Raw genomic sequence first — 25,696 nt, forward strand, 5'->3', positions numbered from 1 at the left:
AACATCAAGGAGCTCAGAGTGGTCCGGCTGGCCTGTGTGGTCTTCCTGCCACACCTGCTGGGCAAAGTGGTGAGAGTCCTGACGGACAATATGACCTCAATGTTCTACATCAACAGGCAAGGAGGAGCGCACTCGTTGGCTCTCTGCCAAGAGGCTCTCCATCTCTGGGACTTCTGCATCAGCCACAGTATCCATCTGGAAGCAGGTCAGATCCCTGGCATCAGGAATGCCCTAGCAGATCACATCAGCAGGGACTTCTCCTCTCACCACGAGTGGTTACTCTACCCAGAGGTGGCCCGCATGATCTTCCAGAGGTAGGGAACTCCCCAAGTAGATCTGTTTGCCACCAGGCAAAACAGAAGGTGCCATCAGTTTTGCTGCCAGCAAGGCCTGAGCAAGGGCTCCCTCTTCGAAGCCTTCCTCCTGTCATGGGCCGAGGGTCTGATGTATGTGTTCCCTCTGATCCCCCAGGTCAGCTGGGTCCTAGTGAAGATCAAGAGGGACAAAGCACAGGTTATCATGATCACCCCTGCATGGCCTCGCCAGCACTGGTTCAGCGCACTTATGCACATAGCAATGGCCCCTCCCTGGTCCCTTCCTGGCTGTCCGGACCTTCTGTCACAGGATCACAGTCGGCTCCTACACCCCCACATCGAGTCTCTACCCCTCTTGGTGTGGATGTTCTGTGATTGAACCCAGAGGAGCGTACCTGCTCAGAGGAGGTCCAGCAGGTCCTCCTGGGAAGTGGGAAGCCATCTACAAGACCTACTTACCTGGCCAAGTGGATGAGATTTTCCCACTGGGTGTCGGAATGCAGCATTTCTCCCTCACATTCTTCAGTGCAGTCCATCTTGGACTACTTACTGAAGTTCAGGACCCAGGGTCTGGTGCATTCTTCCATCAGAGTGCACCTTGTGGCCATCTCCGCGTTCCATCAGCTGATCTAAGGTCAGACAGTCTTTTCTCATGACATGACTGTCAGGTTCCTGAGGGGCCTCAAGAGGCTTTTCCCGCAGGTACGGGCCCCTGTCCTGAAGTGGGACCTTAACTTGGTCCTCTCCAGGCTCACCGGGCCGCCTTTCAAGACGCTGGGCTCCTGCTCCCTTTCCTACTTGTCCTGGAAGGTCGCTTTCCTGGTGGTGGTCATGTCAGTGAGACGAGTCTCAGAGATTAAGGCTTTGACCTCAGAACCGCCTTACACAGTGTTTTATAAGGACAGGGTCCAGCTGTGGCCCCACCCGGCCTTCCTACCAAAGGTGGTATTTTTCTTCTACATGAGCCAGGACATATTCCTGCCAGTGTTCTGTTCCAAGCCACACAAGACTGCTGAGGAGAGGCGTCTGCACACCCTGGGCATCCGGAAGGCCTGGGCTTTTTACTTGGAGAGTACCAAGCCTTTCCATAAATTGACCCAGCTCTTCATCGCTACAGTGGATAGGATGAAGGGCCTTCCAGTTTCTTTGCAGAGGATTTTCAGCTGGATCACTTCTTGCATAAAGACCTGTTAGGAGCTAGCAAAGGTCCCACTGCCACCAGTCGTCAGGGCCCATTCGACTAGAGTGCAGGCATCTTCAGCAGCCTTCTTGGCACACGTCCCATCCAGGACATCTATAGAGCTGCGACGTGGTCCTCGGTCCACACGTTCATGTCTCATTATGCCGTCACTCAGCAGGCTAGAGACGACACTGGTTTGGCAGAACTGTATTGCAATCCAATTACAGCTGTGAACTCCCCAGGAACTGCTTGTAGTCACCTAATGTGGAATGGACATGAGCAAGCACTTGAAGAAAAAAAGACAGTTACCTTTCCGTAACTGGTGTTTTTCGAGATGTGTTGCTCATGTCCGTTCCACAACCTGCCCTCCTTCCCCACTGTCAGAGTTTCCGGCAAGAAGGAACTGAGGGTTGAGGGGAGCTATGCGAGCGCCACTCCACAGGACACCAGAGCCGCTCCCCTACGGATACTGCTGAGGGAAAAACTTCCGGCACCAGTGCAGGTGGCAACCACACACACCTAATGTGGAATGGACCTGAGCAACACATCTTGAAGAATATCAGCTACGGAACAGGTAACTGTCTTTTTTTTCTACCAGAACCACCAAGATTCCATATTCAAAACCTGAGAGTTTTGTTGATGGTAAAAGTTGATGCCAAAACGGAATCCATCTCTTTCTTCTGTGCGTCTTAACTGAAGCAAAATGTTGCTCCTTTTCAGTAAGGTAACAAGTATGGCTTGAAGACCATAGAGGAAGAATGAACGCTGAGTAAGAACAAATATTTGTACGTAGTCATATTAGCTATTATCATTATGTATTAAATACCCTGTTTGAGTTTTCTGCCAGGCCTCCACATCTGTGTGTGCAAAACTGTGAAATTACATATGTATGCTTGTACTTTGTGCAAATAATTGTGGGTTTTGTGGGTGCAAAATCTATCACTCGTGTAGGTGACAGAACTGTACAATCAGGAGTGACGGTGTTTACACCTGTAAAATATATGTGTAGATATGTGGATGACAATTTTACATGCACATAAATGGAGGCTGAAAATAAAGTTCTAAGGCATTTTGACTGTGTGTGTGTAGCATGGTCTCAAAAGAAGTGGACACTAATTCTTCACTCCACTACCTTGGTTTTATTGCCAGTGCATGTCAGTGGAGTTATACCTGTAAAACCCATGTTAATGGCAGGGAGGTTGTCTCTTGAATTGTACACTGAAATATACTAGAGTTCACAAACTACTTCTAGACTATTAGAACTTGGTGCCTTTACATCCTGAAAATATTTTTCTAGTTATTCTCCACTGTATCCCTCTTATCTGTTTCTTAGTCAAATTATTCATTTTTCTCTCTCTGAATCTTTCCTCATTAATAAGTCCAGTCAGCCCCTTTATCAGTTTTGTTGCTTGTACTGAGAACTCCTTTTGACAGTTTTTATTTTCTTTTACATCCTGTTACATATGTATGTTTCAGTTGCTGTCCACCATCACCTCGATTCTTTTTTCAGCAAAATCACTTCCTAGGTTTCTCCCACCCATTTGTGTTTTGGATGATTTTTTCCTGTGGTTATTAAGGATAATATTCCACATTTGCCAATAAAATGACAACATTGTTAATCTGTTCTAATGTCAGAAATAGCCTAAAATTATTGAGAAAATATATAGAAATTAAAAATTAAATATAATAGATGAGCAGACACCCTGTCCCAGAGATAATAGTGCTAACCTTCAGTTTCTTGTTGGTATGCATTAAATAGTTTACAACTGTGTTCATAAAGTGACGTTTATAAAAATCTTAGTCACTCATGGCCAGAACCCAGACAAGTGCTCAATTTCTGAACTTATTTCTTTATACATGTACAGTAGCTGCAATGCATTATTCAGAGCTTTCAGAATTCTTCATAGTGCAATAACGTGATAGGGCTGTGTTGCTGAGTATTGTCTCCAGTGGCTAATAAAGCTATCAAAATAGAGGCTATTTCTAAAGGTAAGACTCTTGGATATGCTATGGCCAGATCTCACTGAGGCTACAGTGCAAACTGAGAACCATGGATTTAGCAGATGGAAAGCAACATGGTCCAACACTTCCACATCCTTGCAATTGTATATAATAGTGTGGGAAACACCCACCCAAGTGTTAAAGAACAGTCCCTAATGAGCGCTCCAGCGCATGGAAAAATCTGTGCTATGTATTCAACAATATGTCATAAGGAAAATGTCTTCCTGTACCCCACTTTTGGCCATCACCTTAATCCTGTGCAAATGAGCAAAATTTACTGAGATTAAGTGTTTAATTGGCGCTTTACCTTGAGCTTTCATCATCCAATGAATTGTCTGTTCTTTTCTCTGACATGCCAATGATGTGGATTCTCTGGAGAAGAGAATAACAAGCAATAATTTTCTCTCTGAGGGAAAAAGACCTCCTTATTGAAGCTAAACTATAATAACGGTAAAGGATAAACAGCATTTTTAACTTCCAGAGTTTGTTGTTTTACACTGTTACCACAAATGTGTATAATTGTCTTTCAAATACTTTTGCTTTTTCAAAAGAAGAGACTTAAAATAAGGAGTTGACAGACCTGTTTTAAGTGTACAAAACCATCTCTTTGAGTCCTGATCTTAACTGTGGCAATATGGCAAGGGGAGAGTTGCAGTTTTTCAGGTAAATAGGTCTCTTAGTTCTGCTAGTGCGAGAAAATCCCCTGGGTCAATGGACGCAAGGATAGATCTCAAGATTCCCATTGTAAATTTCTTGAATCAAATGGCTTTGTTTTAGCCTCATGCTGTCCAGGATTTGTCTTGCTCCTGTTTTCTTGAAAACTACAAATAAATGTGAGTCAACCCAAAGGAAGCTTGTAAACAGAGCAGCCTGTTTCATTGCTTAGTCACAAGATAATTCCTAGTATGATGAAAAACCCTGTCTTATGTTTCTTTATGTGTCATTGAGGCTGAGAGCTTAGTAGTGTTCAAAAAAGGATTACACAGATTGATGTGGCTAATGAGAACACCACAGTTACAGCAGACAAGTTTAAAAAATAGGGATGTAAACTCTCATGTCTCAGGCCAGAAGACAATGAATAATTGACAGAAGTTAGGAAGAAACTTCACCTGGAAGCAAACTATTCCATCATTGTCCATTGTGAACCTTCTTGTACCTTCCTCTGAAGCTTTTGGTACTGGCCAGTGTCTGAGATAGGAGACTGGACAAGATGAGTCACTAGTCTGATCCCCTGTATTTGTCAATAACAGATCCCAAAGTTCCAAAGCAAAATGTCTGAAAGCATTCTATGGATACAAGGAAACTATTTTTATTTAAGTTTATAATTAGAGATGGACCCAAATCAGAGCTTCAATTCCAAACCACCTGTTAATTTATTTTATTTATATTAATAAATTCATAGATCTGTATAATTGTTTACAATGTAATGTCTAGGTCCAATCCAAAATCAGGAAGAGCCTATTTTCTGGTTCCAGTTCAGATGTGACCAACATCTGACCGTGACTCTGCCTTGAAGGATGTACCTTAGCCTCAGCCCAACTGGATTCAAATATTCTCATCAGCAATAGGAGTACTGACTGTGAGAGCCTCAGTACCTTACACAATGAATAACTGTATACAATAAGAAAGATGGTGTATATATGGTTCATCTTGATAGAAAACTTATTTGGAGACCTTTTCCAATTGAGAGACTTGCCTCTTACCTCTGTGTTATAAATCTTAGCTATCTTATACGGTTAGACTGATTGAAACTTTTCAGGTTGTCTTTGAGAGTTGGGTGTAGGGGAGAAGTAGAGAGTTGTGCTAAAGTACAGCTGCAGTAGTGTAGAGCAGTTGTAGTAATGTTAGGAGACCACTTCATCGCAGATGTGTATATACCCCATACCCCAAGGATATCCCAAGAGATACAATCCATGGTCTCCCTTCTGTACAAAGAGGAAAGTTGAAATGAAACCAAACAGTATTACCTTCCAGAGGAACAAGAAGAGAGACTGGGTGTACGACTGGGAATGAGTACATTTTATAGAGTCATAGAGTTTAAGGCCGGAAGAGACCACCAGATCATTTGCTCAGATGGCCAGTATGTCACAGGCCACTGACACCACCCAGCACCTGCTCGCTAAAGCCAACGACCAGAATTACGCCAAAGTATTTAAGCGCAATACATTTTGATAGTTTTGTAACCCGCTTGGATTATTTAACAGTAGTAAATGTTTTTTGTTTTACAGAAACCTTTCCTGATTGATTTGAAAAACAAACAAAAAATGCCTGTAGTTGGATGAAAATGGTCTGAACAGATTTACTTTTGGATCAGTTGTCATAAGAGTGCAGTTTTGTTGATCTAGTACCACGTAGTGATAGCCAAATATGATTGTAGGATGCTGGTGCTTTTATTTATTTGCACAGTGGTAGACGTATACTGGAAGGGATCTCCTGGGTCATCGAGTTCAGTCCTCTTCTATTGCAGACAATCCCATCATATAATCAAACACATATAAAAGAAGGCCCCTGCAAAAAGAATTTGCAGTCCAGATAATTTGGGCTCCCATCTTGCAAACAGACATGCTTAATGTTATTCATACAAGTAATCTCATTGACTTCAACTAGACTACTTACTTATAGAACATGCATAAATATTTGGAGGATTGGGCCTGAGGTGCCAAATACTAATAATACTCAGTATTTGACTAGTGTTTACATTTTAAAATTCAGTACAAACATTAATTAGCTTTCATTGAACTCTTATGATGTTGGTTATTATTAAGAGTGGCACAAGTAGCAACACACAGTTTGCCCTACACTTCCCATTATATGAACTGTTTTCATTTGCTCATAACGACCGCTAACTTTAATCATTCAGACTGAAATTTTCCCGACTGGGTGTTGTGGCGGTTCAATACAAGACAGGACACGGCTTTAGGCAAGCAAGCAGGCTGGTCTGCTGATGGGATTACCCCTGTCAGCTTTTCCACCTCTTTTATTTCTCTCCCCCCTGCGCATCACATACCCCAACCGACTGCAAAAGGCATCAACAAAGGAAATAATATGACTTTGATTAATATTCCTATTTACTAGCCTCTATCTACTACAATCTTTATTCTCAGGCCTTGAGCTTCGGCCGAGGAAGCTTCCCACGGCTGATGTCCTTATTTTGACTTCCCAGATGGTCCATGTTTTCATGGTCCATGTCCTTGGATAGAACAGAGCAGTGTGTGCATTGCTCCTACACAACAGTCAGGGTGTGCCCTGACTGTTTCCAGGTGCATGAACGCTACATGAACCCTTCAGGGTGTCTATCTGAGGCTGATTTTTTATTTCCGCGAAAATGCTTCAGCCATTTCTGAGAATGAGATTAGAGGAAACATAGTTTTAACATGTTTAAAATAAATGTTAAAAATTGGTTGTAAGAATTTTTTAAACTTTCTAGCTTTCTAGCAGGGACTTGAAATTTGGCTGTGGGGTTGCCCTATTGTCAGAGACATGTCTTTTGCTCTTCCCATGAAAAATTATTTGGATTTGGCCAAATTATGAGCCTTTAAAAAAAAATCTCAGTTCGTACATGCTCAGTAGAGGCTTGTATGCAGTATTCTTGTAGCCATGTTGGTCCCACAATATTAGAGAATTGTTAGTCTAGCAGCTAAATTCTCTGAAGATTCCATCTGCACTGAGCATGCTCATGTCCTTTGCTATGTATATCAGTCTGTATGTGTACCATCTGCACGGAGAAACTGAGGCTCCATCCTGGGACTTCAGGGACCGAGCAGGACTTTACCTGCAATTGCTGCTCTAGGCTATTGTCGCTCAGAACTGATATCAGCAAGACCGTCTCTCTTGTGCTCTGTTTCCCCAACTCCTGCTCTCTCCTGGGCAGCGAGGAGGAGGAGGAAAGCAGCCTGCTTTGGAATGCAGTGCAGTGAGGAATTGGGAAGCATTACACATTGCCACCCATCCCAAGGGTACCCAGAGTTGTTAGGAACCTTGCTACTACCTGCCCTTAGTGTGAGGAAACCTTGTCTAGGCCTTCCAGGATCAGCTCCTTGACTCCACCAGCCGCAGGCAACCCAAGCACTCCTCTCTCAGTCAGCACAGGCTCCGCTGTCCCTCTGCAGGGATAAGCATACTCCAACCCCCAAGTCCTCAGAGCATCCCCCTGGAGTTTCCAGCTCCTGTTCCACTGGACACTCATAGACTTCACAGATTTGCTGTTCCCCAATGGGACACTACACACCAGCTGACCAGTTTCACCTTAGGAGCAGCGCTTCACCCCACTCACAGCGCTTAGATGTATTTATAGTGAAAACAAGTAAAAGTTTATTGAATAAAGAGAAGAGATTTGAAAAGAAGCAAGTAGAATTAATGGAAACATTTATATATGATTTGTAGAGCCTAAATTTAACTTACTTGACATTCCCCTGACTTATAAAGATTGGCTCACCTGAAGTGTCTCTCCCAGCATTAAACAGCCAGCCCAGCTGTAATCCTCTGTTCATAAGACATGTCAGCTGGCAACTTGTCCCCTCAGTGAAGGATAACTGGGTGTGCACAGGGTGTACCTGTGCACACCCAGATGTAGATCTGACCAGCCACAGTCTTCACTTGTTTTTTCCTGTATAGACCTGACCTAGATTCTTTGCAATCACTTGATTAGCATTTTGCTTAGATTTAAACAGGAGTTCATTGTGAATATACAATACTCAGTCTATATGTAGCCAGACAGGTAGATAAGTGTCCCTTGCCTGAAAGAAACTTGTTTGTCACGTTCTGGTAACCAGACCCAATTCACGGACCTTAAAACAGTGGTCACCAAACTGTGGGGCGTACCCCCCCGAGTGGGGCCCAGAGGGAGGGGTGGGGAAGAAGAGCCACCCAGTCCAGCTCTGCCCCCACTTCCACTCAGGCCAAGCCCCAGCTCTGGCCCTGGCCTCGGCTCTCGCCTCCGGGCCCCAGTCCCCACTCCCTGCCGTGGCCCCAGATGCAGCGCCGGCCTCGGCTCCTGGCCCTAGCTCCATGCCCACCCCAGCTCCCGCCTGCAGCTCCTTGGGGGTATGAATAGATTTCATTACCGGTAAGGGTGGATATGATGGAGAAAATTGGGGACTTCTTCCTTAAGAGCATAATTTTCAGTATATATGTACACAACTCCTCAAATATTATCCATATATGAGTTTTGCAATGATTATGATGACCAGCGTGACACATTCTTACAGGACGCTCTTTGATGACCATTATGTAGAGACCAGAGCCAGGAGATCCCTATAACGCTGTGCCCTCTACCAGCTGGCACCAAGAGGTGGGCTTCGACGCACCTTAATTTTCATCATCTGAGTCAGATGCTACCAACAGAAGCTTGATTTTCTTTTTTGGAGCTTTACATTCTGTAGTTTCCGCATCATAGTGTTGCTTTTTTAAGACTTTCGACAGCATGTTCCACACCTCGTCCCTCTCCGATTTTGGAAGGCACTTCAGAGTCTTAAACCACCCTAAGTGCTGTAACTATCTTTAGAAATCTGATATTGGTGCCCTCTTTGTGTTTTGTCAAATCTGCAGTGAAAGTGTTCTTTAAATCAAATAACATATGTTGGGTTGCCATCCGAGACTGCCGTAACACAAAATATATGGCAGAATGCGGGTAAAACCATGCAGCCGCAGACATACAATTCTTCCCCAAGTTGTTCAGCCACAAATCTGTGGGGTTCAAGTAGCGTTTCTAGCTTTTGCAGGTTTTCAAAGTCTCTACCTGTTGGCACTGATAGATGGTGCTTTTGAAGAGCGAATGTAGCCCTGATAACGACTTTATTTCTAAGCAGGCCATGAACCATACCCAATGCAGAGTTCCATCTGGTTGAAATCAGTTGTCCAAGAGGTTCTTGTTTCTGCCTATTTGCAGCTTGTTGTATTTCTAACTCTGTACTGTTAGCTGGACTGTGTTTGAAATGACCCACATGTTGTCTACATTTTGCCAGCACATTTTCAAAATCAGTATCACTGAGCTATAATGTCTCTCTTCAGGAGTGAGTTTGTGTGTGTGTGTGTGTGTTCCCCGGGGGGTTGAGAAAGCCTGGATTTGTGCTAGAAATGGCCCACCTTGATTACCATGCACATTGTAAGGAGAGTGGTCACTTTGGATGGGCTATTACCTAACTATTACCAGCAGGAGAGTGAGTTTGTGTGTGTATGGGGGTGGGGGAGTGAGAAAACCTGGATTTGTGCTGGAAATGGCCCACCTTGATTATCATGCACATTGTAGGGAGAGTGGTCACTTTGGATAAGCTATTACCAGCAGGAGAGTGATTTTGTGTGTGTGATTTTTGGAGGAGTGTGAGGGGGTGAGAGAACCTGGATTTGTGCAGGAAATGGCCCACCTTGATTATCATACACATTGTGAAGACAGTGGTCACTTTGGATGGGCTATTACCAGCAGGAGAGTGAGTTTGTGGGGGGGGGGGGGCGGAGGGTGAGAAAACCTGGATTTGTGCTGGAAATGGCCCAACTTGATGATCACTTTAGATAAGCTATTACCAGCAGGACAGTGGGGTGGGAGGAGGTATTGTTTCATGGTCTCTGTGTGTATATAATGTCTTCTGCAGTTTCCACGGTATGCATCCGATGAAGTGAGCTGTAGCTCACGAAAGCTCATGCTCAAATAAATTGGTTAGTCTCTAAGGTGCCACAAGTACTCCTTTTCTTTTTGTTAAACAAACTGCAGTGTCAGTCAAGTGTGCCGTGATCCAAGATCGCATTGCTTGCTCAAGGATGTCCAGTGATCACCAGACAAAGCAACAGCTAGTGCATTTTCTGAAGCTCCAAATTTGTAGTCTGCTCATTGTGATATAGGTCATGTATTTGTGTTGCAATGGGTCCTCGGGAAGGCAAGGTGTATGACTGATTGGAAGATGCAATTTGAATAATATCTCTTAGCCCTCTGTCATTTACAATGTTAAGTGGTCTGCAGTCCATAGCTATCCACTTTGCAGTAGCATTGGTTACGGTGTTGTACTTTGTTTGATCCATGGATGTGCAGCGATCCTGAAACTCTGTAAGCCTACTCTGTCACGATTGGTGGGATTCATTTGCTGTCAGTGGGTTTTTTGTAGCACAAGAACTGGAGGCAAAAGCATATTTAGCACATAGGTGGTACTGCAGACTTGAAGTACTTCGATAGTATTGGAACTCAGCTAATGATAACCGTCTTTTTATCCAGAGAACCTTCTGGAAGTTTTTTAAAAATACGTTTCCCATTCAAAAGACCTGAACTTTTGCTGCTTTGCTCCATTAACTTTTTCTGATATTTAATCACTCTAGATCATTAGAACACAGTAGAACGGTGCCAATGTCTGTGAAGCAATGAAGTACAATAAGTGAAGATGATCAAAACAGAGGCATGCGATTAACACTTGTTTAAAAAAAAAGCGTTAATTTGTTTTGTGTTAATCGTGTGTTGACTGCAATTAATGACTTCCCTAAAAACCAAAATAATTCTACATTTGGAAGTTGTACTTTCACAATAAGGGGGTTGCAATACAGTACTTGTGTGAGGTGAATTGAAAAATACTGTTTCTTTTGTTTATCTTTTTTACAATGCAAATATTTGTAATCAAAAATAATATAAAATGACCACTGTACACTTTGTATTCTATATTGTAATTGAAATCAATATATTTGAAAATGTAGAAAAACATCCAAAAATATTTATAATGACTTTAAATTGGTATTCTGTTGTTCAACAGTGTGATTAAAACTGCGATTAATTGTGATTTTTTTTAATCTAGTTAATTTGTTTTACTTTAATTACTTGAGTTAACTGATTAATTGACAGCCCTAAATATAAGTTAAGCTATATATAAGAACAGCCATGCTTGGTCAGACTAGTTGTCTATCTAACCCTGTATCCTGCTGCCTGACAGTGGCCAGATGCTTCAGAGGGAATTAATAGAATAGGGCAATTTCAAATGATCCATTCCCTGTCATCTAGTCCCCACTTCTGACTGTCAGAGGTTTAGGGATACCTGGAGCATGTGGTTGTGTCCCTGACCACCTTGGCTAATTGCCATTCATGGACCTATCCTCCATGAACTTATCTAATTCTTTTTTGAACCCAGTTGTAATTTTGTCCTTCACAACATCTTATGGCAATGAGTCCCAGAGATTGGCTGTGTGTTGTGTGAAGAATTACTTCTTTTGTTTGTTTTAAATCTTCTGCCTATTAATTTCATTGAGTGACCCCTCATTCTTGTGTTGTGTAAAGGGGTAAATAACACTTCCCTATTCACTATCTCAAAACCATTCCTGATTTTATAGACCTCTATCATATCCCTGTTAGTCATCTCTTTTCCGCCCTTAACAGTCCCAGTCTTTTTAATCTCTCCTCCTATGGAAGCTGTTCCATACCCCTAATCATTTTTGTTGCATTTCTCTATGCCTTTTCCAATTCTAATATATCTTTTTTGAGATGAGATGACCAGTACTGAACTCAGTATTCAAGGTATAGACATACCATGGGATTATATAACATAATTATATTTTCTGGTGGATTTTAGATTGATGAGGCATGATTTCCCTTCACAAAAGCCGTGTTGACTCTTCCCCAACATACTGTGTTTGCACATATGATAATTCTGTTCTTTATTGTAGTTTCAACTAATTTGCCTGGTACTGAAGTTAGGCGTACCAACATGCAATTGCCAGGATCACGTCCGGAGCCTTTTTAAAAAATAAGTGTTAAATTAGCTATCCTCCAGTCATCTGGCCCGGAGGCTAATTAAAGCAATAGGTTACATACCACAGTTAGTAGTTCTGCAGTTTCATATCTGAGTTCCTTCTGAACTCTTCGGTAAATACCAACTGGTCCTGGTGACCTATTACTGTTTAACTGAGCAACTTGTTCCAAAACCTCCTCTATTGACACCTCAGTCTGGGACAATTCCTCAGATTTATCACCTGAAAAGAATGGATCGGGTGTGGGATCTCTCCCACATCTTCTGCAGTGAAGATCAATGTAAAGAATTGTCATAAACATACAGCTAAGGGTAGCATAAAATCCCTCCTGTACTGAATCTTTACCTGAAGCGGTAAGAAGCTCGAAAAACCTAGTTGGCACCTGACCAAAAGGGCCAATGAGGAAAGAAGATATTTTCAAATCTGAGGGGGGAGGGTTTGTTTGTGCTCTCTTTGTTCCCTCTCTGGATGGGGAGAGAGAGACCAGGCAGGAAATATATCTCCTGAAAACATACCTGAAATGAGCATCTAAGATTACAAAAATTGTGAGTAATGGCAAGGAAATGCATTAAATTATCTTTTCTTTTAGCTTGTGAATTTTCCCTATGCTAAGAGTGAGTTTTATTCCTGGGGTTTTGGGTTTGTTTTTGTTTTTGGGGGTTTTTTTTGTAACTTTGAAGCTGATCCTAGAGGGGAATCCTCTGTGTTTAAAATCTTTTTATTACCCTGTAAAAAGTACCTTCCATCCTGATTTTTGCAAGTGTGATTCTTTTACTTTTTTTTTTTAAATAAAATTCTTCTTTTAAGAACCTGATTAATTTTCAGTGTCCTAAAACCCAAGGGGTTTGGTCTGTGCTCACATTGTACCAATTGGTGAGGATATTATTCTCAAGCCTCCCCAGAAAAGGGGGTGAAGGGACTTGGGGGAATATTTTGGGAAAACAGGGACTCCAAGTGACCCTTTTCCTGAATCTTTGTCTAAATCACTTGGTGGTGGCAGCAATACCATCCAAGGACAAGGAAAGGATTTGTGCCTTGGGGAAGTTTTAACCTAAGCTGGTAGAAATAAGCTTAGGGGGTCTTTCATGCGGGTCCCCACATCTGTATCCCAAAGTTCAGAGTGGGGAGGGAACCCTGACAAGAATTAATTTAGTTTCTTCTCAATGGCCTTGTCTTCCTTGAGTGCTCCCTTAGCACCTCAATTGCCAATACCACACTGACTGTTTGGTAGAAGTCCTGTTTCTGATGTATTTAAAAAAAATGCTGTTAGTTTGTGTGTTTTTATCTAGGTACTCTTTAGATTCTTTCTTGGCCTGTCTTATACTTTTACACTTGACTTGCCAGAGTTCATACTCCTTTCTATTTTCTTAACTAGGATCTGACTTCCAATTTTTAAAGGATGCCTTTCTGCCTCTAACCACCTCTTTTACTCTGCTGTTTAGCCATGGTGGAATTTTTTTTGGTCCTTCCCCCACAAAAACCCCTGCAAGAGTAAAAATAATGCAGGCAGAAGTCCGGCAGCAGGATGGGGGCTACCCAGTTTATTGCACTGAATGCTGCATGTGCAGTTGCCTTCCTTTTGGGCAGGTGGTGTATGAATGCACACAGTGCAAACAGCTCATAGGCCTGAGAGACCAAGTACAGACTCTTGAGGATAGAGTAGCTGAACTGGCATTGGAGGAGGTCAACCAGGCTCTCAGAGAAAGCAGTTGAGGTGGACTCTCTTCCTGATAATGTCTATGGTTAGAAGGATGGTCTTGGGCCTTTTGAGGGGAATGCAGGGAAGGGGACTCACGGGTTTCCACGTTTCACAGAAAACCTTAGCACATGCCCACTCATTCACATATAGGGGCTGAGGTTCACCCACACACTGAACCTTGAATCCAAGGTTGAATCCAACACAGCTCTGCATTGGGATCTGTTGCCCTTACTAAATCTAGCCAGCAAAGAATTGTAGGTTTGCATCTGGGTTGGGAGTGAATTGGCTGGGGCCCAGGAGCATCCCTAGGCCTAATACCATATAGCAGACATCTCAGAAATTATCAAGTGTTTTTACATCCAAAACTTACCTAGTAAACTGGGATTATGAGCAATTTGTATGTCAACCACTCTTTATCCTCACCTAAGGATGGTTTGCTTTTATGCCTTGGTGTTGTACCTGGGGCACAGTTGTTTGAATTAGTGTATATATGTACATTTTAAAAAAATTACTGTCCAGAACTTGTAAATACATTTTCATCTTTGTCTAAACACTTTACTGTATGCTGCTATACTGCTGTCTTCACACCACTGCTCCCAAGCAGAGTACTGATTTGCTTGCAGGGAGGGAGTTTCTTAAAAATGCATCCAGACAATTAATTGTTGTCTTTTCCTAAACTCCCCAGATGCTAGGAGATAAATTCTGCTTTTGAGAGTGTTTGTGTCTCTCCCGCTGGAGTTGTGTATGGGTGACTTGCAGGGCTCAGAGCCACGCATGAGTACATTTTCACTCTGATCCTGCCAATAGTTAACACTGAGCACAGGGATCACTATCCTGAGAATTCCTATAACTAATCACGCCAGGAGGCTCTGTGATGATTCGTGGATTAGTCTCTGAGTTCTGAAAACTGAGTAACGGGGACAGACTCTTTACTCAAGTGGCACTGACAAGCATTGCCATCAGCCAGTTAAATACACACAAAGAAGTTTACATTTTTTGGGGAGCAAATATTCCTTAATCCCATTAGAAGAGAGTCAAGTGTATAATTTACAGTTTTGACACTTACTTCCTAACAGTGCATTTCCTGAGAATTGCATAGTCCAACTAGTTAAGCTCACTTGTGAAACAATTTATGCTCTGCATGAGGTCGCTATTCATGTGCCAGTGACTTCCATGGAAAATTCGTGCAATGTGCCTCTTTCTGTCACTTACACTAAACCGTTACTCATTAACATAGGTTGCATGCTGTACAATGAGAGATTTGGGAAGGGGAGAATAATGAAAATGAGGAGGATCCAGTACCAAGATGGAAACTGGGCTATTATTAAATGCAAAATATAGAAAATTAAAATTGGATGTATAAAAAACATATGTCCTAAGTGGGAGATCGTCTTGACCCATGTAACAGCACATACAGGCGGGTTACATTTGGTAACATAAGAATCTATTTGAACTAACCAACTACAAGAATACACACTGGCACTCCTGAACAGTACAACCCTCTTTCCCTCCAAAGTTTGGATTGATTACACAAACATGCTTTTTCTCCTTCAAATTGTTTGCTGACTTTGTACTCTATCAGTTCCACTTCCTCAGGAGTGTGATCTGGTGGTTACAGCAGGGGACCGGGAGCTAGCATGCCTGTGTCTGTATTCCTGGCTCTTTCATTTATACAGAAACTACCCTCGAGCAAGTTACTAAGCTCCCCTGTACTTCGGTTTATCCGTCTGTAAAATAGGTATAATGAGTAAGAATATGATTCTGTCACAGAGGTCATGGTTTCTGTGACTTTCCAGGACTTCTGGGACTACTTTTGGGGCAGGACAGGAGCAGCTGTCAGCACCGGGGCTGCCGGAGGAGCAGCCCCCAAGCTGCCAGAACAGCTGGCCAACGGTCAGCCCTGGGGCCACCAGAGCAGCTACCGACAGTCAGCCCCGGGGCTGCCAGAGAAACAGTCCCAGGGCTGAAGCATCAGCAGAGTTAGGTCAGCACCGCTGGGGTTGGAGCCGTGGCAGGTCTGAATCAGCTGCTGGGGGTCAGCCCTATTGCTGTTGGAGCAGGAGCCACCAGAGCAGCAGCCAGCGGTCAGCCCTGGGGCCACTAGAGCAGCAACCAGTGGCCAACCCCAGGCCACCAGGAAAGTGGCTGGGGTTGAGTCAGCCTCCTAGGGGCTGGAGCAGCAGCTCTCAGCCCCTGCCACAGGAGCAGCGGTGGAGCCCTTGTAGTGAAATAATTTTTAAATATTTGTATCTTTGTTCACAAACTTTCCTGGCATCTTTTTTTGTCCTAATTCTATTGTTCCCTGTCACATAATACTGTGGTTGTATTTATCTAATGTGAAGGTAAATGGCTAGCTAATATAACTAACAAAATACTGACTTTAAATATACAGTGCAAGGAAAACTCATTTAGAGCATAAAAAATCTTTTTATATTCAGAGAAAAAGACAGTATCTCAGCAGTTCTCGTGTGTCGATTTCAAATGAGAGTGCAAGTGTTTAAAATATGGACAGAGAGAGCAAACGGAATTGGTGAGTCTAGAAAATCGTGCTTTGATGAGAGAGAAACATAAGAAAATGTCTGTTTTGTCATGTGCTTTAACTTGGATACCTTCTCTGCACAGCTGTGTTAATAAAGTAGGGTATATTTCCGTGACCCTAGGGATTTTGCCTGCAGGTTCCTGCATGCTGAGTAAAAGAAATGTTGATTAATGTGACACTCTCAAGTCAAATGTGGACCGTAGATTACCGTTAAGTACATCATTATGTTATCTTTGAAAAATGTAGTAGGTTTCACCTGACAGATAATGGCTTTTCCTCTGCCAAGGCAACAGAGGAATAATAAACTAATACATGGGATGAACTAAAATATATCAAAATAAGTGTTATTTTTGACAGACAAACAGCCTTAGGTTTCCACAAATTCTTGAAGGAGTCAGTGATCTATTAAGAATGCTTTCTGAAACTTCCTTACTGTATTTCTTTCCAGTCTTGTGATTTCAAAGTATGCCTTATTTCTACATGCTAATGTTTTTTTATATGGATCGATGGTGTGTGGCTGCAGATTCTGCATGTGAGTTTTAGTATCGTACTTGGATACCGCTTTACTGAACATGGGTCACTGTAATGGATCAGTTATAAAGAGTAATGGATTGCTTCCTGTTTCTGCCAGCTGATTTTATCTCTAAGTTCATTGTAAACTGTGAGTTACATAACTGGTATGGAATCTGCATCCTACATTCTTATGGTTAACGGTGATTACATTAACTGTTTGTACACCCCAAATAATTTAAAACAGGTTCTTCAGCCAGAGCCAGACAAGCTTCAGAATATTTCTGCCTTTAGAAGTGGAAGTGAACCGCAACCGCCATTGATTCTGTCACTAACATAGAGAGAGCAAGTCATTTCCGAGCCAGTTCCAATTTCTGACAGTATGGAAACCACAGTTTTGTCAATGGACTAGAACATTGCTGTTTTAAAACTGCAGCATCTCTGTGAAATGATATACACAGAGATAACTTGTCCATTTACAGCCAAGATACACAACAGATGAATCCGGATGGGCTTAGAACAGAATTCACCTACTCTGGCAAGTCAGGTTTCTTCCTTGGAAAAAAAAAAGTATCACAACCCTTTTTATCTCTTCAGTATCCATGTATGTGCTCTCACACTATTCTCCCTGCCCTCCCTTTTTTATATATGTATAAAAACACACACACACACACGTACAATTTTTACCTGGGTGACTGAATTTGCCACCTAAATAAGTGGCCTGATTTTAGATGAGCTGAGCATCCCTAGTTCCCATTGGCTCCCATGGGACGTGTGGGGAATGTGCACCTCTGAAGACCATGTCACTTGTTTTGGTGCCTAAAGTTAAGTGGCACTCAAGTTTTAAAACACTGGTGTTAACCTATCAGTAGTGCAACTTACCCCTCTGTTTAAAAAAAAAAAATCAACCTCAACTTCTGATCTCCTCACCAGACCTCTAGAAATTGTAGAAACATCAGTAAAATAAGCCCTTGCATGTGCATGCATGTATGATACTAACCCAGCTAGTGTAACTGTAGTGTAATTGCAACACCAAGCAGGGTATTATTGACCTCACCTAGTTTACACTGTAATAAAACTAGAGTGCCTTGTTTTCACTGTGGTTTTTATCTCAGGATAGCTCATGCATGTTAGATACCCAAAAGTAAAAAATACACCTTCTTTAGCACTGAAGACAAGCCCAGAGTCTGTCTGTTTCTCTCTCTGGACCAAAAACCTTTTAGATAAAATTCTGTCAGTAAGGAAACTCCATAAAACATTTTGGCTTAGTGAAATGAAAGTTCCAACCAGCTCTATTTATTTTTTAAGTTAGCATCATCCCTGGTAATTTTTGAAGCTGTTTGCACTTTACCCTCTCCCAGGTAGATTGTACTGTTTGCATTTTACTCTCTCGGAAAGTCAAGCTACAGAAATAGAGAAGCATGTTTTTGTTTATACGTAGTTTACAGGCTGGATCAGTTTTCATTGTTTTAGACCAGTACCCAAACGCTGAGGATAGCAATTTATACTGAATGATCACATGAAGCCAGTTGTACCATTCAAAGTCAGGCATTTATAGACCCTGCCTGAAAAAAACCCTTGAAATTAACCTGTCTGTGTGATATCAAAAAGAGATTTACTGTTCTCTGCCCTGAGGAGTCACTCTTGCCCTTACATATCTGGTTTCCCTATAATCTGTTTTATAAAATCTCCTATTGACCATGTGTCTGAGCTCAGGGATTACATTGTGACCGATAGCATCACTGTACTCACTCTCTATCACACACCTGTATTCACATTATTGTAATACTCTTTGTGCAAAACATGCCTCGTGAGGTATCATTTAAAATGAATAACTCACTGATCATCAATATCCTTGCATAATGTATGTACGATATGTGTATTAAAAGTTATGAACATAAGCTGAAATGATAACTAAAAAGTGTTTACCAGACAATTGGGAAGGGGGGTAAACCGGTTTCCCAAAGACAAAAGACAAGCTGATGCCTCTAGCCCAGTGGTTCCCAAACTTTAACAGCCTGTGAACTCCTTTCACTAAAATGTCAAGTCTCACGAACCCCCTCCTAAAAATGAATATTTTCAGGGATTTTCTCCTTTACCTGAGTATAAATTATAAAAGCAGTGATCTTGGAAATATAAAATTTGTTTTATGACATGCTTATTACACACTATTATTAATCATTACAGTATTTTTATTACATTATGAGAATGGCAGCAGTCTTCCAAGATCTCACTTTCATAGCTTGTACTGTATCACTTTGAATAAGCCTGTTATAAGACAAGGCTCCTATGTTTCATCAAGGAGTATCAGATGTGAAACAGCATGAAGCTATTTAAGAAGCCAACTCAAAGAGTTCCTCCAACACAAGCATTCAGGTCTTGAGCAGTCCGGGCAAACAACGCAGGTTACAGCAAAACTTAAACTTGTTCTTCATGATAATTTTAAAAACAGTACTAGCTGCCTACTTAATTTTAAAAACCACAAAAAATATCCACCTCCCTTTCCATTTCTTATAAGAAGTCTTGAAGTTTAAATCTCCTCAGTGTGATAGATATGCTTGCTTTGATATGCTTAGCTCTTGGAAGTCCAGGGGCTTGAGGCTTCTGGCCCCATGCTGCCCGGGGTCCCAAGGGACAGCTCTGTCCGCCATTAGGGAATTTTTTCCTGAGAACACCCTGTAACATTTCACGAACCCCCAAGGGTTCACAAATCCCAGTTTGGGAACCACTGCTCTAGCCTGGTGCCATCAAAGTTGACTGGCAATAACCTGTCAAGTGTCCATTCTTTGGCAACAAAGCTGGGCAGGAACAGATTGCTCTGCATTCTAGCAAACAACATGGAACCTCTTTCACCACAAGACTCCATGTCTCTGTCCTCACAGCTGGAATGAACTTTATTTAGGGGTAAACCCCAGGAAAATGCATTTCAAAAGGGTGAGTGGACTATAAAACTGAAGGGACAAAAACACCCCAATCTCTCACTCTGACTCACTCACCTGAGAAGACAAAGGAACCAGCCCTTTGACTTTGGGGGGAAATCCTGACCTCAGAATTTGGTCAGCCGTATTGTATTGCTGGGAACCTGTGGTAAGGATTTTACCTTGAACCAAGTCTAGCTTGTTAAAGTGCTTTGTAGTAGCTAAAACTTATTTTTATTTCTCTTGTTACTCTTTCTGACTTTAATATCTGATACTTGAATTCACTTAACATCCTATCTTCTTTTGTTAATAAACTTGTTTCATATTTTAATCTAAACCAATCCTGTGTTGTGTTTAAACTGAACTGTTTGGGAACTCCAGTTAAAGTAGCAAGCTGTTGAATAATGACCCTTTAGAGAGACAACAGACCTTTAATATCTGAACAGCCCAGAAGAAGGCTGGATAGTGAAGAACACATATTTTTGGAGAAAATTTGGGACTGGGGGTGTGTTGTGGCCACCCTGTAAGTAGTAACCCAGGCTGGTGGAAGTAAGAGTATGACTGGAGTGTTGCTAACAGGTTCTGGGGTCAGAACTGCTGGGCCAGGACTGTAACTATACACAGACACTCAGGGTGTGACCAGCATGCAGTCTGGCTGTTTGTGAGTGTCCCAGCTTGGGATATACCACAGCAAAGCATTATCAGGCACCCAGGGTTACAGGACAGGTGGTAACACAACCTCTCACTGGTCTGGATTGCTTCCTGGAATGTGACATACATGTACTTGAAAAGCTATGAACTGATGGTATTAAATACCAGATCTCATAGGCAGTGGCAGTGGAAACCTCCCCACACTTCCCTGCTAATGTCAATCTGTTTTGGAGGGACATATGGTGAAATATAATCAGGTTCTATGCCAGTTCATTCCTTGGCCTCCCAGTTCATGCTACCAGCAAGGTTGCCAGTTGCTTCTATTAGTGATATGCACACCACTCAATTAGGAACTGGACTAGGAAATCAGTCCATTTCATATATACCATGAAAGGGCTGACAGATGGCAAAAACTTGCAGTTGCTATCAAGATTTATATTGGACACCAGAAGGTGAAAGGATCTGCATCCTATTACCAATCGGTTGAACCATCCAGGTCTTTGAGCCTTAGCTATTTAAGTGAGAAGTTGATGGTGAACGCATACAGCAGGCTGGCTTGGAGCAAAACCAGATAGAAAAATCTGTATTTAAAATTTCACATAACTTACTTTTAATTTGCAAGTGCATGTGTCATTTCTAGTGTTGAAACAGTGCACCTTCACAGGATCTTTCAACAGAGGACCATAAAACACTTTATATTTTATTATCATGACACTCCAATAAAGTGTGAGAGTATAATGACCGTTTTACATATAGGCAAACAGAGGCATGAAGGGTTAAGTGACTTGACCAAGGAGATTCACAGAGTCACCAGCAGAGTCTAGAATAGAACATAGGAGTCCTGAATGTTTGTCCCCCTGCTCTAACCACTAGACTTACTGCCTATTTATGTAATAATATTTTCTGTGTGTCTTGGTTGATTTGGTACCATGAGAAATCTGTTTCCCAAAGTATGCAGAATGATTTCCTTACACTGAGAGACAAGTTAACCTATATGCTTTAGTTAATACTGATAATAGTAATTATAATACTTAGCACTTATACAGTGCTTTATATCGTCAAAATGCCTGGTTGACATTTAAAAGCTGGCTCTGTAAGTTTTAGTTATTTTAGTAGCATAAAAAGTATTTATATATTTTCTTCTTAGTAGATTCTACTTGTGTAAATGTAGTATTCTGTATATAGTGTGAGATGTGTTCTTGACACTTTAAAATATCATAAGCACGGTAGATATTAGATATTTGCATTCTGATTAGTTGCAGTAAGTATACATTCAAAATAAAGGTAAATGTATACTCCAATGCAGATTCTGCATGGAACAGAAGCAGCATATTACTCCTATGAATATTTGTACCAACACAATAAGAATTTAAATCATCATTTATATTTTTGTCATTTTTATCCTCATGTTATCTGCAAGTAAGTTAAAATTGAACTGTGCCTTTAAACAAATCTGGGATTCTGGATGCTAGCAGAGAGCTAATGAACAGTTGATGAGTGGTTGAGAAATACATATATTTTAAAGCTCTCTTTATATTATGTGCAGAACACACACAAAAAGAAAAAGAAATGTGCCCTTAAATACCTCATAGCTCCATCTTTTAAACTTGATACAGTACAATTTTTTAAATATATATATATCAGTAGCAGCACAGTACAGGAGAGAAAGGGACATAACTGCTTTCTAGGTTTTTCCTTCTCTTGTGTCTAAGCTTTAGCAACTTCTCTCAAAGCAGCTAATCCTGTATCTATAAACTGTAATGGCATAGGATTAATGTGTGGCTGAGAACATGGGTCAAATCTGCTTTAAATCACAAGAGTTTGAGTTCAGCGCCTAGCTGAAATATCACAAAACTACCACATAATTTAGTACAAGTTGCATTCCTATACGCCAGCTGTTGGTTGCCTTTAATAAAAAGAGGCCCAGGATTGATTTTTCACTGAGACTATATTTTCCTTTGTCTGAAATCAAGGTAGTCTCAGCTGAAAAAGTGTAGGGAGTCTTAAAATGTTTGTGCCTTCGACATAAATAACCCTTTCAAAGTCCTATCTTAAATATAGTATAGAAAATATATTGTAGGCTATTACTGGCATTTTCCATATTTCTTTTGTTACCTTATAAGGCCCTGATCCTGCAAGTTACTCTGCATGGCTGGACCATCAAGCCATAACTGAAGTCAGTGGGTCTCCACGTAGGCTAGGCATCCGCCCTTGCAGAGCAGTTTGCAGGATATAGGTCTAATAGACTGGGAAGATAATTAATTTAAAAGCAAAATCCCAGCCTAAATCATACAATATGTGGAATAATTAAAAGAATCCTTGGAAAGCTGGACAGTCTGATAACTGGGCAGAAGTAACTGTTTGCCTCTTCTGCATTTATGCAGAGTACGTTGTGAAACACAGCAAGTCTCCCATAATTACCTAGCACTTTAATGGCCATAATATCTTTGTCTTAGTCTGCCTTGTTCATACTACTACCAGCTATTGCAACTGTGTATCTTTACAGGTATTTCCTACATGAAAGCTCATGTGATAGTCCAAGGCACTTGTAGAGGGAGTAACATCTCATAATAGATTTCTATCATATATTCTCTAAGAATATTTGTACAATCCCCTCAATAAAATAGAATTTAAAAATAGGCATAAGTTAAATGTTTCCACTTAATGGTTGGTTCATATTGTTTTTTCTCTTTAGTTTGAGATCAGAGTGTTTTCAGTCCCTATGAGCTCAAATCACCATGCAGCTTAAAGATACATATGTTACAGTACAATATTGTGGCCTGTATTATGCAACATTCTTCAGTGGAGTCCTGGGCCATGACCATGGCTGTTAGGTGCTATTTATTGGTAAAACTAATAAATAACTATAATAATCTTGTTTTAACTGTAGTCATAGCCCCACTTTACTATGGTTTGATCAACCTTTCTGTAGTTGCACTACCCACTGAAAAGACCATGATGTGATAGCTATGATTTTGAAAAATCAGTTCTCTCCCATAGGAAACAATCAAATAAAATTATGAGAATAAAAAACCTGCATAGACACACAAAAAAAGACTTTTCCTGTGTACTGCCCTCTTGTGGTATCACCGTCATCTCTACGTAACAATTGACTATGTTCAAAGCATTGGGCACTCGCTTCTAAATTGTACTTCGAGCCCGATCTGGCACCATGCTGAGTACCTCCAAGTCCCACTAAAGTCAATGGGAGTTGAGACCTCTCAGTATCTTGCAGAATCAGGCCCTTATTTGCTCCCTCCAAAAAAACTGGCATTTCATGTAGCACATAAATATCTTTGCAAGTTAATAGTGCATCTGACAAACTTCATTTTACTTAAAAATAAGCCTCATTAAAAAAAAAAATCTCTCTTCCAGAATTTGATACAGTGCTAGAGGACTTTCCTGACAGTCTCTTTCTGTGCAGGTTCTCCGCTCTGTGCTGCTGTTTCCAACAATAGAGCGCATGGCTCAGTCCCCGCAAGGCAAGCTCCTGACACCTGTGCTGTGCAAGCTTCGGTACATTCTGTACATGCCAGTCTACCTGCTGTCATTTCTCCCGGAAAGAGTCAAAACTTCCATGGTGCGGTTTGTGCTGCGAGGATTGAAATGTCCTGATGAAGCTTCAATAGTTACCTCCCTAAATCTCTTCAGTGTGGATTGTGTTGGTGAGCAGAATATTTTTTTTACTATATCTACTTTTTATCCAACTGCTTCAACAAACCTAGCATGCTGTATAGGGCATCAAATGAACTTGATGTTAAAACAGGAACAAATCTCTGAACAAATTTTAAAGAGAGGCAGGATTTGTATGTGTCCTGAAGTCCTTTTCTCTTCTCAAGTTAAGAATTCTGGACAGGATACAGGGAAATTTGAACCTGTTCATAAAACAGTGCTCTGAATTGATCCATAAAATGATCCACAATATTTGGAGTTTTAAGGACCTTTTCAGAACCGGGGAGTGAATGAAGTGGTTGGATGTCTTGAAAAATTATTTTCTTAAACGGAGACTGTTAGGTTAAACATTATATTTTCCCCAAAATATATTTTAAAAGAATATCTTTAAATCTGTACTATTAACACCATACATTATTAAAAAGAACGCATTTTAAAATATAATTTACTTTACACCTTTTGAGTTTTTGTTTACTTTTTTCACTTCACGCAGTTTGGACAATGAAAATTTGGACATTTGACACTGATGGTCAATTTTTTTCTTTCTGGCTGTAATTAACATTACAAAGTTCTTAACGGGGTGCTATTAGAATCATAGAATCATAGAATATCAGGGTTGGAAGGGACCCCAAAAGGTCATCTAGTCCAACCCCCTGCTCAAAGCAGGACCAATTCCCAGTTAAATCATCCCAGCCAGGGCTTTGTCAAGCCTGACCTTAAAAACCTCTAAGGAAGGAGATTCTACCACCTCCCTAGGTAACTCATTCCAGTGTTTCACCACCCTCTTAGTGAAAAAGTTTTTCCTAATATCCAATCTAAACCTCCCCCACTGCAACTTGAGACCATTACTCCTCGTTCTGTCATCTGCTACCATTGAGAACAGTCTAGAGCCATCCTCTTTGGAACCCCCTTTCAGGTAGTTGAAAGCACCTATCAAATCCCCCCTCATTCTTCTCTTCTGCAGGCTAAACAATCCCAGCTCCCTCAGCCTCTCCTCATAAGTCATGTGTTCCAGTCCCCTAATCATTTTTGTTGCCCTCCGCTGGACTCTCTCCAATTTATCCACATCCTTCTTGAAGTGTGGGGCCCAAAACTGGACACAGTACTCCAGATGAGGCCTCACCAATGTCGAATTAAATGCAGAAAAGAAAATCCTGCTGACATTTACACACATAAATAACTTTACACCCATGAGGAATTTCTTTGATGCTTTACACATATGAATTTTAAAATTCTCCAAAGAAAGACAGAAAATCAAAATTCTTCATATGTTGTGGCATACTATAAAATAAAATAAAATAAAATGCATATGTAAACTTTATACATCTTCTATGGACAAAAGCAGATTTCAGGTAGGGAATTATTCACCCAAATTCTGCTGAAAATTCCAAAATGAAAATCAAAGCATATTGTGGTGTTTCCCACATTATTTCAATACATTAACGCTTGAAGACACTTTGCTATAGAAGCTGCCATGCGGTGATCAAAAGAAGTGAA

The 25,696-nt window shown here is 41.2% G+C and overlaps 1 protein-coding gene across 5 annotated transcripts in view; it reads left to right on the forward strand.

The window, feature by feature from the left end:
- Positions 1-25,696, forward strand: part of LDAH (lipid droplet associated hydrolase) — a 174,918-nt gene that overhangs the window by 113,464 nt on the left and 35,758 nt on the right. For all 5 annotated transcript variants that reach the window (XM_084625066.1, XM_084625069.1, XM_084625067.1 and 2 more), the window contains one exon: positions 23,952-24,192. In XM_084625066.1, coding sequence (XP_084481192.1) covers positions 23,952-24,192 — 241 coding nt within the window. The remainder of the gene's footprint in view (positions 1-23,951; positions 24,193-25,696) is intronic.

Source organism: Lepidochelys olivacea (genome assembly GCF_965140295.1).
Source record: "Lepidochelys olivacea isolate rLepOli2 genome assembly, chromosome: 3".
Lineage (NCBI taxonomy): Eukaryota > Metazoa > Chordata > Testudines > Cheloniidae > Lepidochelys > Lepidochelys olivacea.